This window comes from Agelaius tricolor, unplaced genomic scaffold (assembly GCF_023055355.1).
Source record: "Agelaius tricolor isolate 1412-34295 unplaced genomic scaffold, bAgeTri1.0.p SCAF_9, whole genome shotgun sequence".
Taxonomy (NCBI): domain Eukaryota; kingdom Metazoa; phylum Chordata; class Aves; order Passeriformes; family Icteridae; genus Agelaius; species Agelaius tricolor.
In genome coordinates, this window is record NW_027269269.1 from 44,181,539 (window position 1) to 44,197,332 (window position 15,794).

General features: G+C 48.4%; 2 protein-coding genes across 2 annotated transcripts in view; one reads left to right on the plus strand and one right to left on the minus strand.

The window, feature by feature from the left end:
• Positions 1-639: 639 nt before the first annotated feature.
• ADPRH (ADP-ribosylarginine hydrolase) lies at positions 640-9,190 on the plus strand. Its single transcript, XM_071433747.1, has 4 exons — positions 640-1,137; positions 1,834-2,180; positions 6,919-7,279; positions 7,966-9,190. Exons 1-4 carry the CDS (start codon positions 821-823, stop codon positions 8,351-8,353), a joined length of 1,413 nt encoding a protein of 470 aa, XP_071289848.1. The 5' UTR covers positions 640-820; the 3' UTR covers positions 8,354-9,190.
• A 259-nt stretch (positions 9,191-9,449) lies between these two features.
• The window catches only part of IGSF3 (immunoglobulin superfamily member 3), a 94,008-nt gene continuing 87,663 nt past the window's right edge, over positions 9,450-15,794 (minus strand). The window contains exons 9-10 of the mRNA XM_071433745.1: positions 13,178-13,615; positions 9,450-12,354 (exon numbers count right to left, since the gene is read on the minus strand). Of these exons, the coding sequence (XP_071289846.1) occupies positions 12,104-12,354; positions 13,178-13,615 (689 nt within the window). The 3' untranslated portion in view covers positions 9,450-12,103. The remainder of the gene's footprint in view (positions 12,355-13,177; positions 13,616-15,794) is intronic.

Consider the following 15,794-nt stretch of genomic DNA (forward strand, 5'->3'; position numbering starts at 1 on the left):
TGTAACTTTAGGTTTGTTCGCCTCTGCCCAGGGGGAGGGGAATTGAAGTTTCTCTTTAAAAGGTTCTGTTCAAAGAGGCTGGGTGAGGTCTGATGAGTTTAATGTCTACAGATTGGGAGTTGCCAGAAAACACACAGGAGGAAAATGAACATTAACGAATATTACACAGGGTGGGGTCAGAAGAGATCGATAAGAGAACCAAAGAATGAGGATTTAACCAGCATCAAAGAGCTCAATAACCAACAGGAGATTGAATACTAAGAACTGTGTAATTTAGGACCAATGAACATGAATGTCTTTGGAGTTATTTTTATGTATACATAGCTGAAAAGTCTAGTAAAGAACCATGTATGGTGGAATGATTTTCACTGCACAACCCGGACACATGTGGATGATAATTTCTACTGCACATCCTGGCAGAATAAAGTAATGCTGTGATTTTGTAACACTGAAAAGATGTCAGAGAGTTCCTGTTTTCCCCTGCAGTTTCAGCAGCAATTCTGTGGTTCTATAAGGGGGTTGGCACAGGGGCAGAGACTCCTGGCAAAGGCTGGAGGCTCTGCTCAGGCTTTGCAGCAAGGAGGGGAAACACAACCCAAAGGTGGAGAAAGCCCTCCCAAAACCTGTCCCCAGCGCAGATACAGAGGGGGATCTAGCCAGTATCAGGAACGGGCTGCTCAGCCAGGAAGGGGGAGTGACTGCTCGTCCACGGGAAATGCTATCTGCGCTTTTTTAAAAAAAGAAACAGTTCATTTCATTGCCCCTGTTTCACTTTCGAGTCCGAGGGCTCAGCCCGGCTCCCCTGAGGGCGGCCCCAAAAATGAAAGCCAGCCAGGCCCTCCGCCTGCGCCGAACCGAGTCCGAGTCCGGCGGGACTGGCGAGGAGAGCCCTTGGGGCTGGCAGGGAGGGTCCGCCGGGGCTGCCGAGGAGGAGCCGTGCCCGGTGACACCGCCCCGGGAGGCCGCGGAGGGACTGGCCGAGCGGAGCGGCCCCGGCCGCGTTAAACAGGCCGCGCCCAGAGCTGCGGAGTCCGAGCCGCGCCCCATGGAACGGGGCGGGTTGCCGTGGGCTGCTCGGAGTCTGCTGGGAGCGGTGGGCATGCTGGCCGGGCTGGCGGCGATCGGCGGGCTCGCTTTGTGAGTAGCCGCGGGTCGGGAGCGGCCCGGGGCCCGGCTGAGGCGGGGCCGCCGGCTTTCGCCGCTTCTGCTTCTCAGCAGAGAAAAGGAGAAGCGAGGCCTGAGCTGCGGAGGGTTTCTGGGGGAGGGGGTGGTTGGTATTTCATGGCTGAAGTACCTGCGGGGTGGGGGCGATGCCTGTGTGAGCAGCCGCTGTTGTAGCCTGCCCGAGGAGCAGGGACAGCTGTCACTGCCATGGCCTGGCCCTGCCGAAGCTGAGCGGGTCAGCCAAACCTTACCCCTTAATTTTGTACCCCTGAGGATCAGCCTCGCCTTACCCCAGGGCACAAAAGCCGCTGGAGATGATGTGAGCTTGCTCATGCACTCAGAAAGGTGGAGAACGTGGCTGTCGTCACGTATCCTGCATCTTGCCCTTGGTGTTTGGCCTTTGAGCTGGGTAGGGTATGCAGCTTTATCCTGCCAGCATCCCAGCAGGACATCTCCAGGTGCCCCTGGCCCAGGGCTGGGCTGCCCAGGAGCTGCCACACACCCACCCATGGTAGGTGCACGGGGTCCATGTGCTGTGAAGAAATACATCCTCTGAGTGAGACTCGTGTGGCAGGCACGGTATCCAGCCTGTTGGAGCTTAGCAGGACAAGCCCATACTGAACTGGGAAAGATTTAATTCTCATTCTCCTCTTTTTTTCTTTCTCATAGTGTCTTCTACAGTGGAGTAGCTGTGGGACAAAAAATGTGTCCTAAGGGGGTGGAAAACTATGTAGCATCCATGGTGCTGAGTGCAGTTGGTGACACGGTGGCATATTACAACGGGAGATGGGAGTTCCAGAAGAGTGGCCCAGTCATCCACAAGGAGCTGGCAGACATGGGGGGGCTGGCCAACATCAGCCTCCAGGGCTGGATAGTCAGCGATGACACCGTGATGCACTTGGCCACGGCCGAGGCCTTGGTAGCAGCCGGGAAAAACCCAACGTTACCACATCTCTACACTCTGCTTGCAAGGAACTACAAGGAGTGCATGAATGACATGAAGGGCAGAGCTCCAGGTAACCCCTCCATCCTGCTGTCTGGGTAGAGCTCTGCTGTTGCTCGTGTCTCTCCTGCAGCTTGGTGCTGGGGCTGGCCCCGGCTCTGCTTTTGGCTGTTTACTGTATTTCACATAAAGGAAAAGTGTTCCACACTCAGGAGTACCTGTTTCAGGATGAGCTAAAGAGAACAGAATAAGGCAAGCTGAAGTGCTTTGGGCTTCTCTGAACAAGATGAAAAAGATGCTGTTTTGTTCACATTTACAAAACATTCTTATGTTTGAGGCCTAGCCTCAGCTCGGGAAGGGTGATAGCTTTTGAACTTGGGATTCCTACATTCAGAGGCTAAAAAATTCACATTCAGTTACTGTAATGCACACCCTGAGATGCACCCCACAGAATTAATACAGAACTTCTCATCATAAACACAACAAATTACATATAAAATATATTAAAGGCATAAAGATCATTGCTTGGAATAATTACACTTATTAAACCCAAAGTCTGCTTGGATTACATTTACATTGGAGCTGCTTAGGCTGGGCCTCTAATTTGACCAGCACAGGAGGCATGGAGTATCCAGGAAACACTCAAATTCAGCAGTCCTGTGCAAAGTTTATACATTGAAATAGTATGTATGCTTAGATGTGCTTATTTGGAGTGGCCAGAGTATGTCAAGAGTGTTCTGTCTTGACATTAAACATGGGAAAGGCCAAATCTTGCCACTGAGCATAGTGTATGGGAGCTGTGCATTTCCAAATGCATAAACCAGGTTGGAAACCTGAACAGGAATTTATTCTGCTTACCTTTCCACAGTGGGCTCCTGTCCTTGTGTAAAGAACTAAATTATCAGTCTTCTTTTAACCCCATATTCCCAGTTGTTGAAGTGGCCTAATTAATAAAATATTTAGGAAGGGGTAATGATGCTTCAGGACAGCTGAAGGTGGCAGATCAAACTTCCAAGAGATTCATGGCAGTTTTGATGAAGCAGCATAGTTCAGTTCCCCAAGCCAAGATGGACTAACCACAGCTGCCAGTGAGACAGCACCTGGAAGGATTTAAGATGAAAAGGAGAAGAACCTAAAATTTAAATTTTAGTAAATAATATATAAGAATAATAGGACACCTACTGCATTCCTTCTGTGACTGAACTGAGCTGCAATATGCCCAAAAGAAGTTCCTTTTCCTGGAAGTGATGAATTTGAAAGCAAACTTGCTATGGACATTAAGAGGAATGACAAGGTCAGGTCAGATAATCTAGGTAAAAAAAGAAATACACATTGTTTAGTGGGTCCAAAGACAATTAAAAATTTTGCAATCAGAATTGCTCCTGCTGCAGGTATGAAAGGCATTCAGCTCTTGAGAGTTTAAATCCTGACCCTTAGCAGTTTAATTCCCACCAAAGGGAATACCTATCCATACCCTGAAAAGCTGGCTGGATTCTCCATGTCATATTGGTAAGTCCTAATGATAAAAGCTGCATGCCAATAACTTCTTTTGGCAGTTCAGAATAAATGGATTTTAACTGAGAACATAACCCAGGGTGGTGCTCTTCTGGCCCAGTACTGACCAGGGAATTGCAGTCCTGAAGGCTGAGAATGGAAAGTTGCTGTTGGAACTTTTGCCCAACACAGAAGAGGTTTCCTTAGAACAGTGGGGGAAAGTCACATTGATGGCTCACATGAGGCAGTCCAGACCTGAAAACCCAAAGCTGCAGTGACAAAGGGATTCCCACAACGTTCTGAGTCACAGGACAGCCACAGCAGGGTCCCTCAGAGACACAGCCCCAGGAGAGAACTCTGGGGGTAGTAATTCAATGACAAGGTAATCCCTCCACCCACTATTGCTATTTGTGATGTGCCACAAACTCATTGTTCCTTGCAGGTGACAAAGCCAGTGAATTAAGCAACACAAGCACAGACATACTTCTTTTTTCATGGTACAACTAAAGCACTTCTTCAGGAAACCTTCTGCTTCAAAATGGGTCTTAGTGCTCTCCCTTTGGAATTATTTATTTACCACTGTGTGGTTTGTTTCACACACCTTTTTTATGTGTACTGATAAATCCCAAACAACTGTTACCTGAAGAGTCTTGGTCCTATCCCAAAAATTGAGTCTAGCTGTTCTTGAAACTTTTTCAGCTTGCCCTAATTCACATGCCACTTTTTCCTTGTATTTCTTCTTTCCTTAGACTAGTACCGTGCTTAGGTTACTTTTAATTTCCTGTTGTTAGTGCAAAGGATTCCTAACCTGGACGTAAAGGATTTCCAAAACAAATTGCTAATTCAAAAACTCCCTACAGCAGTTTTTTAAAAATCTATTTATAAAAAAAGACCTAATGTGATTCCATCTTAGTCTTCCTAAATTGGCTTTCCAATGTTTTAATATTTTAACTGTTTAAAAGTGTGAGGGATACTACTTGTAATACTTCCTAAATTGTAAATCTTAGCTGTCATACACTGGTTTAGTATACACATTATCATACACTGGTTTACACAATTTTTTCCACTTGCAAGTTATCAGAAGTCATTTCCTAAAATAATATGCACAGGCATAAAGCTGCAAGCAAATTGTATTGCAAAACAACCAGTCTTTCTTTCCATTTAAAGCCTTGTCATCTTCCCTTTTATTTTAGCTACAATTAGTGCAAGAACAATCTCACTTTTTATCAAGGACTGAGGTGTGTGGTCTCAGCCTGCCCAGACAGGTCTTGAAGAAATAATTTTCTCAAAGTTTCAGCAAGAGTAATCTTGGCTTTTGTTATGCAGATTTTGATTTTAAGCTTCCTTAGTCCCTGTGCTCTCTCCCTTCCCCTTTGCTTTCCTGGAAGAAGTTCTCTTTTACCAGAACATACAAACAGAGTAGTTGGAACAGCTTTTTAAAAACGTGGCTTTGTTTGACAGGTTCATTTTAATGTCCTGTTACAGGTCACTGGGTACAATGCTTGGTATGGTGAGATTTTTAGAAAAATGCCTCAATTTTCTGTTAGTCATCATGAAGTTGGAAATTGTGCTGCTATCCCTCTTAACAATTTTGATACATGCTAGCCAGCACTGAATTAGTAAACTACATGAAATGTAGAGGCCTGGACATGTTCCCACACCGAGACATCCTAAAAGCAAACTCCCAGACACTTCAGTTAGAGGCTGGTTGTGACTGGTTCCAGTATAGCTAAAGACACTTGGCCCAGCACGTGACATTATTCCTGACAGTGGCCAGCTCTTAGTTATTTTTAGCATATGTCCAGAAGGCAGTCTTAAAGCTGTGCATGGATTTGGAGATATTTCAGTTACAAGGGGGCTGTAAATGCAGGTAAAACAGGCTGCCATAAACCAAACCCTGCTGCCAAACATGTACATGGAATTGCAGAAGCCAAGAGCCCTGCAGGGGACTCTGCAGTGCCTGGCTGTGATGAGCAAGGTCACAGATCATGGCGACTGAGTTGCACCAAAGTGAGGTGAATTTGCTTGACCAGGCTTCTTCCTTGCTACTCTGTTCTATTTAGTTTGACTTCCAGAGTAACAGAGCACCTGCAAGTTCATCAGCTACCTGTCCCAGTGAGGGAACCAAGTGTAGGAGCAACAGTCTAATTTTGGGGGTGTGATAACAGCCAGCTGCTGCTGTTACTCTGTGTGTCTGAGAGAGGACTCAGCACACTGGGGTTAGTCTGCTGAGTCCACCTTTGTCATTGTCCAGCACATTAAAACTGAAATGCAGCTGCTCAAAACCCGCCTTGATTTACCTTCCTGCTGGAAAAGAAGTATTTACAATTGGGCCAGAAGAGAAGACTAGGAGAAAAAAAAAGCAAGGTAGAAGAGAATCAAAGATAATGCAATATTCCAAACCTGTTTCTTCTTTACACACAAGCATTTGGGCTTAGTTCTCAAAACATTTCACTGTCTTGGCTGGGGAAGCTGGCTGGGCTCTGAAATCAGGGTGTGTTTTCTTTGTCCTATGAATGTGTTGGACTAACAAGTGTTAGTCTGAAGCAGCAGCACTGGAAGAAGCAGAGTAATTTCTTTAAAAATTAAATAGAAATATGAAGGAGATGGAGGTGGGCTTGCCTCATTTCTTATAGTCTTTCTGTAGTTACCCTTTAGTGGCAGTGTTTGGAGATGAACTAGTGAGCTGGACAAAGCTTTGGTCTCACCTAGTACAGCTGCTCCTCAGCTTATGAAAGAGGAGTACAGTAGAGCCAGTCATGCAGACCGTGTTGAGGTGAGACAGGTGCTGCACTGCAGCAAGGGAGAGCTGGAAAACATCTTCTACCAGTACATTTTCTACTAGTGAGGCAAAGGAGGAGCTTGTGGGGCCTCTGCCTTTAGAAGTCCTGTGAAAAAGCAGTTACCTAGACTGGCCTTGTGTCACAGATCATACAAACCTTTCTGTTTACAGAGAGAGATATCTAGGTATATGTGTATATATCTATTAGTAGATATGTTTTTTTGGATAACACAAAATGTAAATATAAACAATGTCAGTAAATGAGCAATGAAGTGTTTCCTACCCCCTAGACCTTTTAATTTTCATAAACCAAAATTATCAGGTCTGCTGGGGAGGACGCAGGTTGCTCCAGTAGTTTAAGGCAGGATATGTATGTGAGCAGATGACTTATGGTTTTAAAAGGAAGCTCAAATCCCTTACACACAGCGATTCTTTCTTCCCCACTGCCCTGCCTGTCTTCCTCCTGTTCCCAGGCTACCTCCTGCTGATGTTTCTGTTTCTCCCTTCCCTTGGGCTCTGTGGCTCGGGTCTCCAGGTGCCATGTCTGTGGAAAGCACCATGAAGCTGGCTCCGGGGCGGCCCAACGGCTGGCAGATCCCGTTCAGCCCGCGGGCAGGGGGCTGTGGGGCCGCCATGCGCGCCATGTGCATCGGGCTGCGCTTCTACCGGCCCGCCCAGCTGGACACCCTGATCCAAGTCAGCATCGAGAGCGGCCGCATGACCCACCACCACCCCACCGGCTACCTGGGGGCCCTGGCCTCAGCCCTCTTCACAGCTTATGCGGTGAACAGCGTGCCCCCCGTGGCCTGGGGGAAGGGGCTCATGGAGGTGCTGCCACGGGCAAAAGCCTACGTGCAGGAATCTGGCTTCTATGTGAAGGAGAACATGGAGCAATGGTGAGCTGCATTCCCTGCACTGACATTTCTTAAAGCCCTTGTACCAAAGGGTACAAGGCTCTTTGCTCATACTTAGGTTTCAGTAATCACATTATGGCAAACTCGTAGGGCAGCACACACCTGCCATAGGATCAAATCAATTCAGAGTACCTTCGGGGAAAAAAAAAAGGCAGGTTGTGTTTGGGTCAGGTGCTTGTGACCATTTTTTGGATCCAGTATGAAGTAGGTGAGACTTGTCATCTCATGCAACTGTGATCTTACGAAAGATGGCAAGCAGGGCTGGGGAACAGCATCAAGCTTAGGGCTGAGCTCAGTTTGAAAGTTATAACCAAATCTGCATATTCACTGCACCTCTGTGTGCAGGGGCACACACAGAGGTAGAGCTGCTCTGAATTTGGGAGGATGACTCAGTTCTCACTCTGAGCCTTTGAATCCTGCAGGTGCTGGGCTGCCTTCTCCCGTGTGACTGGAGGGAGGGGAAATCTAACTCACTGAAACTTGTTCTTGTGCCTCTTACCGTAAATCATGCCCCTAGTTTTGACAAACGGGGGCCGCCTGCCATTTTGCTGAGCCCTCGCTCCGGGCTCTTGACGTGGCGCGTTTTCCGCTGGCGCCCGCGTGGTGCTCAGCTGCGTGCTGCTGCCCTGGGACAACTTACAGCCGCTCCATCCCATCCTGTTTGGCAGGTATTACTTCGAAGAGAAGTGGAAAAAATACCTGGAGGAGAGAGGCATCTCGGACGGGGTCTCATCGCCCAAATTCCCGGCCAAGTACGGCGTGGAAGAGAGAGACTTGTTCTACACCTCACTCAGCTACAGCGGCTGGGGGGGCAGCAGCGGGCACGACGCGCCCATGATCGCCTACGACGCCCTGCTGGGCGCGGGGGACTCGTGGACAGAGCTGGCTCACCGCGCCTTCTTCCACGGCGGGGACAGCGACTCCACGGCTGCCATCGCCGCCAGCTGGTGGGGCGTCATCCACGCCTTCAAGGGCGTTCCCCCCAACCTCTACGCCCACCTGGAGTACAAGGACCGCCTGGAGAAGGTGGCCAAGGACTTGTACAGCATACTCTAGGCAGGAGATGGCAAAGCAACCCACTGGCACACTTACCTGTGCTCTCTCGCTTGGTTTGCAAAGCCGCTGGATTAAATCTTGAGAATGTAAGCCAGAGCCAGGCCTGCCTTTTCTCAGTGTGCTGGATTCAGTGGGGAGACCACATCGGTGCCAGTTTGGGGCTGGTGGTTTGATGGGAACACACAGTGGTCACCTGAGACATCCCTCCTGCACTGCAGCATGGCTGCGCATCATCTGGTCCTCAAGAGGAGCACAGGAGCACCCACAGCTGCCCTGCTGGTCCTGCTGCAGCAGCAGGACAGGCAGCAAACCCCACTCAAAGCCCCCAAACCAGCATCCTCACCCTACAAGGGGAGCAGGAAGCAGAAGCAGTCCATTGTGTCTGGGGACAACAGAGCTTTCTTATAAAATTATTTTTGCAGAGGATGTTTTTTGTTTCAAATAAAGTTGGAAAAAAAACCCCAAACCCAACCTTGAAGCTGTGTGAGCAGCGCATTTTACCCAATTCTACACCACTCCTGCAATACAGGTAGGAATGCATCATGCTACTTGCCTATTTCAGTGAATATGGGAGAATTTAAGACTCCTGACCAAATCCTTACTTAAGGCAAAAGTGGGTAAGGAGAATTAAACAGGTTGCATTGTACATCAGCTTCTGTAGTGAACTATATTCTGCTTTCATCAAGGGTACTAAAAGTAATTTGCTTAACATTTGCTATGCGCAATTCTATTAAAATAAGGTTTTTCTTGAAATCCAGACTATGACACAGCAAAGTACTTTTACTGTTTCCAGAACAATTTCAAAACCAGTGTGTTCAATAAAAAGTCCTGACAGGCCTCTGTTAATGTCTATTCTATTATGGCATAGGTTGAGGGTTGGATGGGGTATGAAATCAGAGGTGCCAGGTGTCTGCAAGCTCCAGCTGCAAGAGAGAGGGGATGTGCTACCAGTGGTAGGGAGAGAAGTTATTGCATCAAGGAGTAAGGGCAGAGGGAGAGGCTTCCCAGGAGGAGGACCTCAGCACACCTTTAAGCTGTGAGTGCATATAAAGGCATAATAAAAGCCCAAATCTGACAAAAACCAGCAGCAATAGGATTCACAATTTCAACACAGTTTACTACAGCTCTCGGGTGTGTTGTATAAAACATGTTTTAGTGCAACATAGTACAAAGTTTTTGTTGGGTTTTTTTTTCACTTTTTTCTTTTTTTAAAAATTCCAAACATTTTTCCACATCATGCATGGATAGGGTCTCTTTCTTCTTGGGTTTGTTAGAGAAAGTTACTGCAGAGAGAGTGCTTTGAAAAGCTTTGTGTTAAAACTCATTACAGGAAGAGGCTGCCTTAAAAAAACTGAGAGAAGTTTGAGACTAGGCAACACACTGCCAGAGCAATGGAGAAATGTCACCAGCAAGGTACATTCAGGGACCACTGTGGGAGCCACTTGCCAGGAAAGGCTGGGCTCTGTGGCAGGCCTCCAGGAGAGCCCTGCTCTGGGGCAGACAGGCTGGCGAGGAGGAGCGTGGCTCAGGCGCAGAGCAGAGCTCTCCCAGGGAAGAACGGCTCTCGCCGACTTCATTCTCTCTCCTTCCTTAAAGCTGAAGCGAGTCGTGGTTCCTGCCCGGGAGCAGTACATACAGGAGACAGAACAGTTAGGAAACAATACCCACTGGCTCGCAGCTGCAGCTGTTGGCACCTCAATTCTTCATTTCCATTCACTTCTCCTCCCACTCCTCTCTTTGCAGATGTCTTAGCCAGAAAGGGAAGACAAGTGTGCGGGTGTGCGATACATACAGATATAGGAATGTGATTGTATGCATATGCTGGGGCCAGGAAGCAGTTACTTCTCCAGGAGGCAGACTTCACAGAGGGTGAGTGAAACTGGGGCTTCCCAGCAGAAGAAGAAACCAGTGCTGTTCTGGTGGAGGTGCAGAGGTGGCCAACTTCAAACACCTTAGCACAGGACGATCTGCAGCCACGTGGGTCCTCTCCCAGAGCGGAGCGAGGCTTCACGGTGCAGATCTCCTACTTGAAGCTTCACCACCTCTGAAACGTCAAGGCATCAGGGTCTAACTGACTTAGTGCTACAGAGCATCTGCTGAGGTCCCCTCTGCTCCCAAAGAGCAGTCCGACCCTCCGGAGAGGACAACGGCTGTGGGTATGGCACCTCTCACACTTGAGGCAGGGGGGTCTTGTGGCTGCACCCGTCTGCCCCCACTTGGCTTCAGCCATGCTGCAAAAAAAGAAATGGCCGGATTTGCCAGGAAGACATCAAGGAAGACAACAAAAGGCCATTTTTGGCAAACATTTTCTTCCGCCAGACGGAACGCTTACGGGGGAGGAGGCGGTTCCTCCACAGGACAGGGCAGGGGTTCTTGGCATTAGGGGCGCAGGAGGTCAGGTGCCCCACGTGGCGAGAGCCCCGGTTTGGTTCACAAGAGCCATATCTTTCACAGAAAGAACAGCATTTCCTGCCACGGTGACTCTTACAAGGCAGGTGACGTTGCCAGGAGGGGGAGCTTATGGAGAAATGGATTCTCTTCCTAAAGTCTCAGAAACAAATGGCAGATGCACATACACGCAGGGGGAAGATTTCTCTTGGCCAAGGGGACAGGGAAATCCCCAGGGTGCTGATGGGCTGCAGGCCCCTTGCTTTGTCCAGGCTCACAATGGGGAGCAGTGCAGCCACAGGAACACTTGTGACACATGGTGGTTAACTGCACGTCCCCACTACGTGGCATGTTTGCTACTGGGCTCCTTGGCTGAACCATCCAGGGACTGTGAACCTGACCCGTGGAGCTTCTCCTTTCCTCCTTCCTAGAGTCTTTACTTTGGTCATGTTGAAGCCTTCAGAGACTGGATTAAGCCTCCCATTCCCAAATGACTGGGGCACAGAGGAGATCTGCCTCATCAGAGATGGCAGCATGGACACCACGGAGGAGCATGACTCTGGTGAGACCCTACAAGGACCCTCTTTGCTACAACACAGTCAGGGCTTTCAGGTGTCCTTCCTTTCCCCCCTTCAGTTCCGTGAGACAAACTAAACTGCTTTTGTCCTGACCGCAAGCACGCTCAATATTCAGTCTCTCCAAGACCTGGGAACACTCCCAAAAAGTGAATTGCTCCCTCCTGAGAAAACAAGTAAGGTGGAGGCAAGAAGATGCTGAAGCTACAGCCAGTCTTTGAAATGGACCTCTTGACAGACAGCCCAGTTAACCCCTCTGGGGACAGACCTGGCTTTGTCTGTTTTGGAAGAGAGAGGAGCTAGCTCAGTGCTCCTTGGGAAAAGATCTTCTTCACTGTGGCACTGAGTCCGAGAAGGAAAAACAGTCTGGTTTGGAAAACATATATGTTTACTTCTGAAGAGATCATCCTAGGACCAAATATCCCCTGGGAACTCCACATTGTGTGGAGGGCAGGGAAAGTCTACAGTTCTTTGAGTGACCAAAACATAAATGATAAAAAAGCAACAGCCCAAAAGACAGCAACTGATGTGAGTCAAATTAGTCCAAGAGGAACATCTGCTATGTACAGCAAGTGCCTCTGTCCACTGGGGTGAGGGTTCCCACAGGTGCTGGAGGAAGCCTTGGACCTTCCTGCTCCTGCTGGCTGGGCAGAGCTCAGCCACTGTGTCGGAGCACAGACACTGAAACAAATGAAACAAGAACAACAAACCCCACTGTGCTCCTCAGGGCTCCCGGTGTATCTCTGCTTCTCTCCCTCTGTGCGTCCCTACAGGTGTCTCTGCCTCTCTAGTCCATGGTTCCCGGGTGGATGCTGAGGACTGGTGGCTCTAGGCAAGTGGGAGAGTAGTTGAGGTGAGGCTCTTTGATCCACAGCAAGGGAACCCCATTCTTGCCCTCCGAGTTCTTGCTGGAGTTCCGGCTCTTGAACCGCACCAGGAGGATGGTGATGATCAAGATGCCAAAGATGGGGAAGGGGTAGAAGAACACAAAGTAGAAGAGGGCGTCATTGGAGCAGATGACAGACTGCAGCGTGGAGCCTGGAAAGAGACACAGGGTGGTCACATTTCATGGTTTCTCTCTAATCAGAGCATGCAAACTTCCTCGGAAACACAGAAAACCAGATGCTCATTATTCTATGTCAAAGCAGGAGGTGGAGCTCTGGGAACAATAACAGTGTTAGAACAGAAGAAAGTTCTAACAGGGCATGTTTCAGCTTTATCCCCCTTTAATAAGTGATAGAGTCCTCTGTTATTGTTATATTTTTTGGAATTTTTTTGTTTGTTTGTTTGTTTAGGATTTTTTTTTGGAAGCTGAGAAGCTTCAGAAAAAAAATAAAAATAATAATTATCTAACTATTTCCCCTGTATTTTACCACTTTAAAATGTAGCTAAAAATTGTTTATCCAACAAGCAGTTGTTTAATTAGTTTCATGTAAATTGTTTTAACTTAATGACCAATCACCATCCGACTGCAACAAAACTCTAAAAGCAATCACGAATTTTCATTACCATTCTTTATAACCTTCTGAAGGTATCCTTTCTCTATTCTTTAATATAATTTTCATGTAACATTCTTTAATAGAATAGAATAGAATAGAGTAGACTAGAATAATAAAGTAACCTTCTAAAAACACAGAGTCAAAGTCTCAATCCCTCCTTCGTCCTAAAAACCCCAAAAATACCACAGTCCTCCCTGGTGGAGATTTTATAGTATCTTATAAACTCTTGAGCTGACTGGAGAAGTACCAGCACCACAGACTTGCCCCAGTCCCATTCACTCCTTGGTCTTTTCATCTCGATTGAATGGAAGACGCAGGGGATGCCGGGGCCACGGCCCCAGACAGTCACCACCAGTTCTCACCTGCATCCTGCACGTGCACAGCCACCATCCCTGACTCCTCCTGGGCCAGCCGGTACCAGACGCCGTTGGGATCCGCCAGCCACTCCTCCACTCGGCACGAGTAGTTGCCCGTGTCGGCACCGCCGGCCTGCAGCACCGTCAGCCGGAAAAGCACCGCCGAGAGCCTCTGGAAGCGCAGGCGGCCCTCCCAGCGACCAGCCTCGGGGCTGAAGATGGCATCAGGGCCCACACTCAGCACTGCTTCCCTCTCTTCCTCCTCCTCCTCCTCCTCCCCCTGCTCCGTGTGGTCGCCCGCCTCCTTGGCCCGCAGGCTGTACCACGTCACTGCAAAGTGGGACTCGGGGCTGGAGCGGGACAGGATGCTGCAGTCCAGAGGGAAGGACTCCTTCTCCTGCACCGTGAGGTTGGCCGTGGCTGTGTCCACCTGCAAGGTGGGATCTGAGATGACAAGATGACAAAAATCAAGAGGTGAGTGCTGAGATATCATCAAAACCACCCTATCTCAACACAAGTTGTCACGACTCTGGTGCTGGGAACAATCCAAGCAAAACCCAAATCTTGATGCAGCCTGCCAAGACTCACAGGGACCTCCGAGGCCAACCCTGCAGGCACAGCATCCTCAACCTCACCACGCACCATCTGGCACGGGGTCAAACAAGTGCTGGCTGCAAGCACCATCCTACCCCTGCCCACCCTCACCCCAGCTAAGGGAAACAAGGAGAAAGCTGCAGCAGCTCATCCAGACATGCTATGTGTCAGGATACCAAGGTCTGGTGCATGTGCTGAGGAGCCATGTGCTATTCCTCCCCAGCTACTGCTGCATAGAACATTGCACTTCCTGCTTTTAATTTCTTTGAGAGTGCTCAAAGGATTTGAAAATCATTATGACAGAAGAGAAGACCATTTCCAGCAGCTTGGTAAGTCATTTAGCTAAGAGGTTCCTCCACAGATGTGGTCCCAACACTGATGCAGCAAGGATGCTCCAGAAGTATTCCTCATTTTCTTTTCCTCTAGTGCTTGCTGCAAGGCTAAAGAGATGTTTTTACCTAACAGAGACACAGTGGCCAGAACCCATGATGAGTTGATTAAAGGCTGACTTCAAGAGCAATTAACATTTGGTTTAGTCATCTTGCCAGGGAGCACATACTCCAGGGATCACAATCAGTCTGGATCTAAGCTCTCATTTAAAGATTAAAAAGCCCTTTCCAAAGTGGGAGCTGAGCAGGAAGGGCAAGTCGATAGCTCACCAAAGAGAGAGGCACTTTCTTCTCCAGTGAGGAGAGCTGGGCAAGCCCTCCCTTGTGCAGACCCTGGGTGTCTCTCAGGAGGGATCTGCTGTCCCTCAGCTCTCATCAGCCACAGAGCTGCTGTGCCCAGTGGGCTTCTCATTACAGCACCTACCCAAACCTTTTTAAATGGTCCTGTGAGGAAAACCTCAATTAAGGCCAGAGCTCTTCAGGCCATAAGCAATATGAGTATTTGCAGTTCACACCTTCCCAAAGACTCCTGAGCAGAAACAGAAATGAGTTAAGTCATGACATTTTGGGGACTAGGAAGGTAAAAAGGAGGAAGGGGAGGAAATGGCTTATCAAAACTAACACAAAGCCTCCCTCACCTTTAGGGGTTAAACAGAGAGAGGAGAATTGATGTCTGAAGGTGCTGAGAGGTTTTTCTCCCCCTTGCTGATGATTATAGCCCTGACAGATGAGGCTGGAGATCCTCACTAATGAGACATGAGTCACAAGCACAGTTAGTCATTTTGTTAAGTACTGACTGCTATGAAACAAAAACAAACAACAACAAAGCACTTCTAGAAAAAAAAAAAATCTTCAATTAGTGAACTCCCAACTCCCTCTCTTCTTCCCACTCCTCATTCTTCTGCAATTCAAGAGGAGCCTCAGAGATTTTTCCTGCTGTTCATTATCCCCTCCATCAGGGCTGGCAATTATCACACTGGATGGAGAGCTGTACTGACAACCCAGCAGGCACAGGGATTGCCTGGGGAGGTCTCTCTGCTCAAGCCACTTTGGCCAGCAAAACTTCCCAAGCAAAGACGTGGCAGATAAGAGCTCTGCTGTCCCCTGCTCCTCCTCCACAGCACAAATCTCTGCCAGGAATGACCACTAAAATCTTTCCAGAACCTCATGCTTTTGCCAGCTCTGCTGCACAGTTACAAGGCTGATCTCTTGCTGGAACGGGCAGCCACAAAGCACTGCAGAACATGCAGAGTGGTTGCTTTAGAAGCTGGAAAGTACTCAGTGAAGGAGGACTGTACTGTTGTCCTACAGCCTTTAAGAAAGACATTTAACCTTGAGTCATATGCCTCAAAAACTAGAGAATTTGTATTTTCCAAGGTAAAATGCCTTTGCATCTTCTCTGTGGTTAAAACAGGCAAAACTTAGCAGAGTACTCTGGGAATCTGCTTTTAAGGGTTCAGGAGTCCACCAGTGCTGGTCAGTTTTAAGAGCCACCTTTTGGGAGCACAGGAGCAGACAGCTCCACTGTGTCCTAAGTCAAGCAACGTTGGCTGAACAGCAACTCCATGTGGAGCTCAAGAGGAGAAAGAAATTGAATGATCTCTGGAAATTAGGCTCTGCAGGAAGATTACAGAGCTGTA

Coding starts and splice junctions, on each gene's coding strand:
- ADPRH (XM_071433747.1), top strand. CDS start 821: ATGAAAGCCAGCCAGGCCCTCCGCCTGCGCCGAACCGAGTCCGAGTCC. Junction 1,138..1,833: donor GCGATCGGCGGGCTCGCTTT/GTGAGTAGCCGC, acceptor TCTTTCTCATAG/TGTCTTCTACAGTGGAGTAG. Junction 7,280..7,965: donor AAGGAGAACATGGAGCAATG/GTGAGCTGCATT, acceptor CCTGTTTGGCAG/GTATTACTTCGAAGAGAAGT.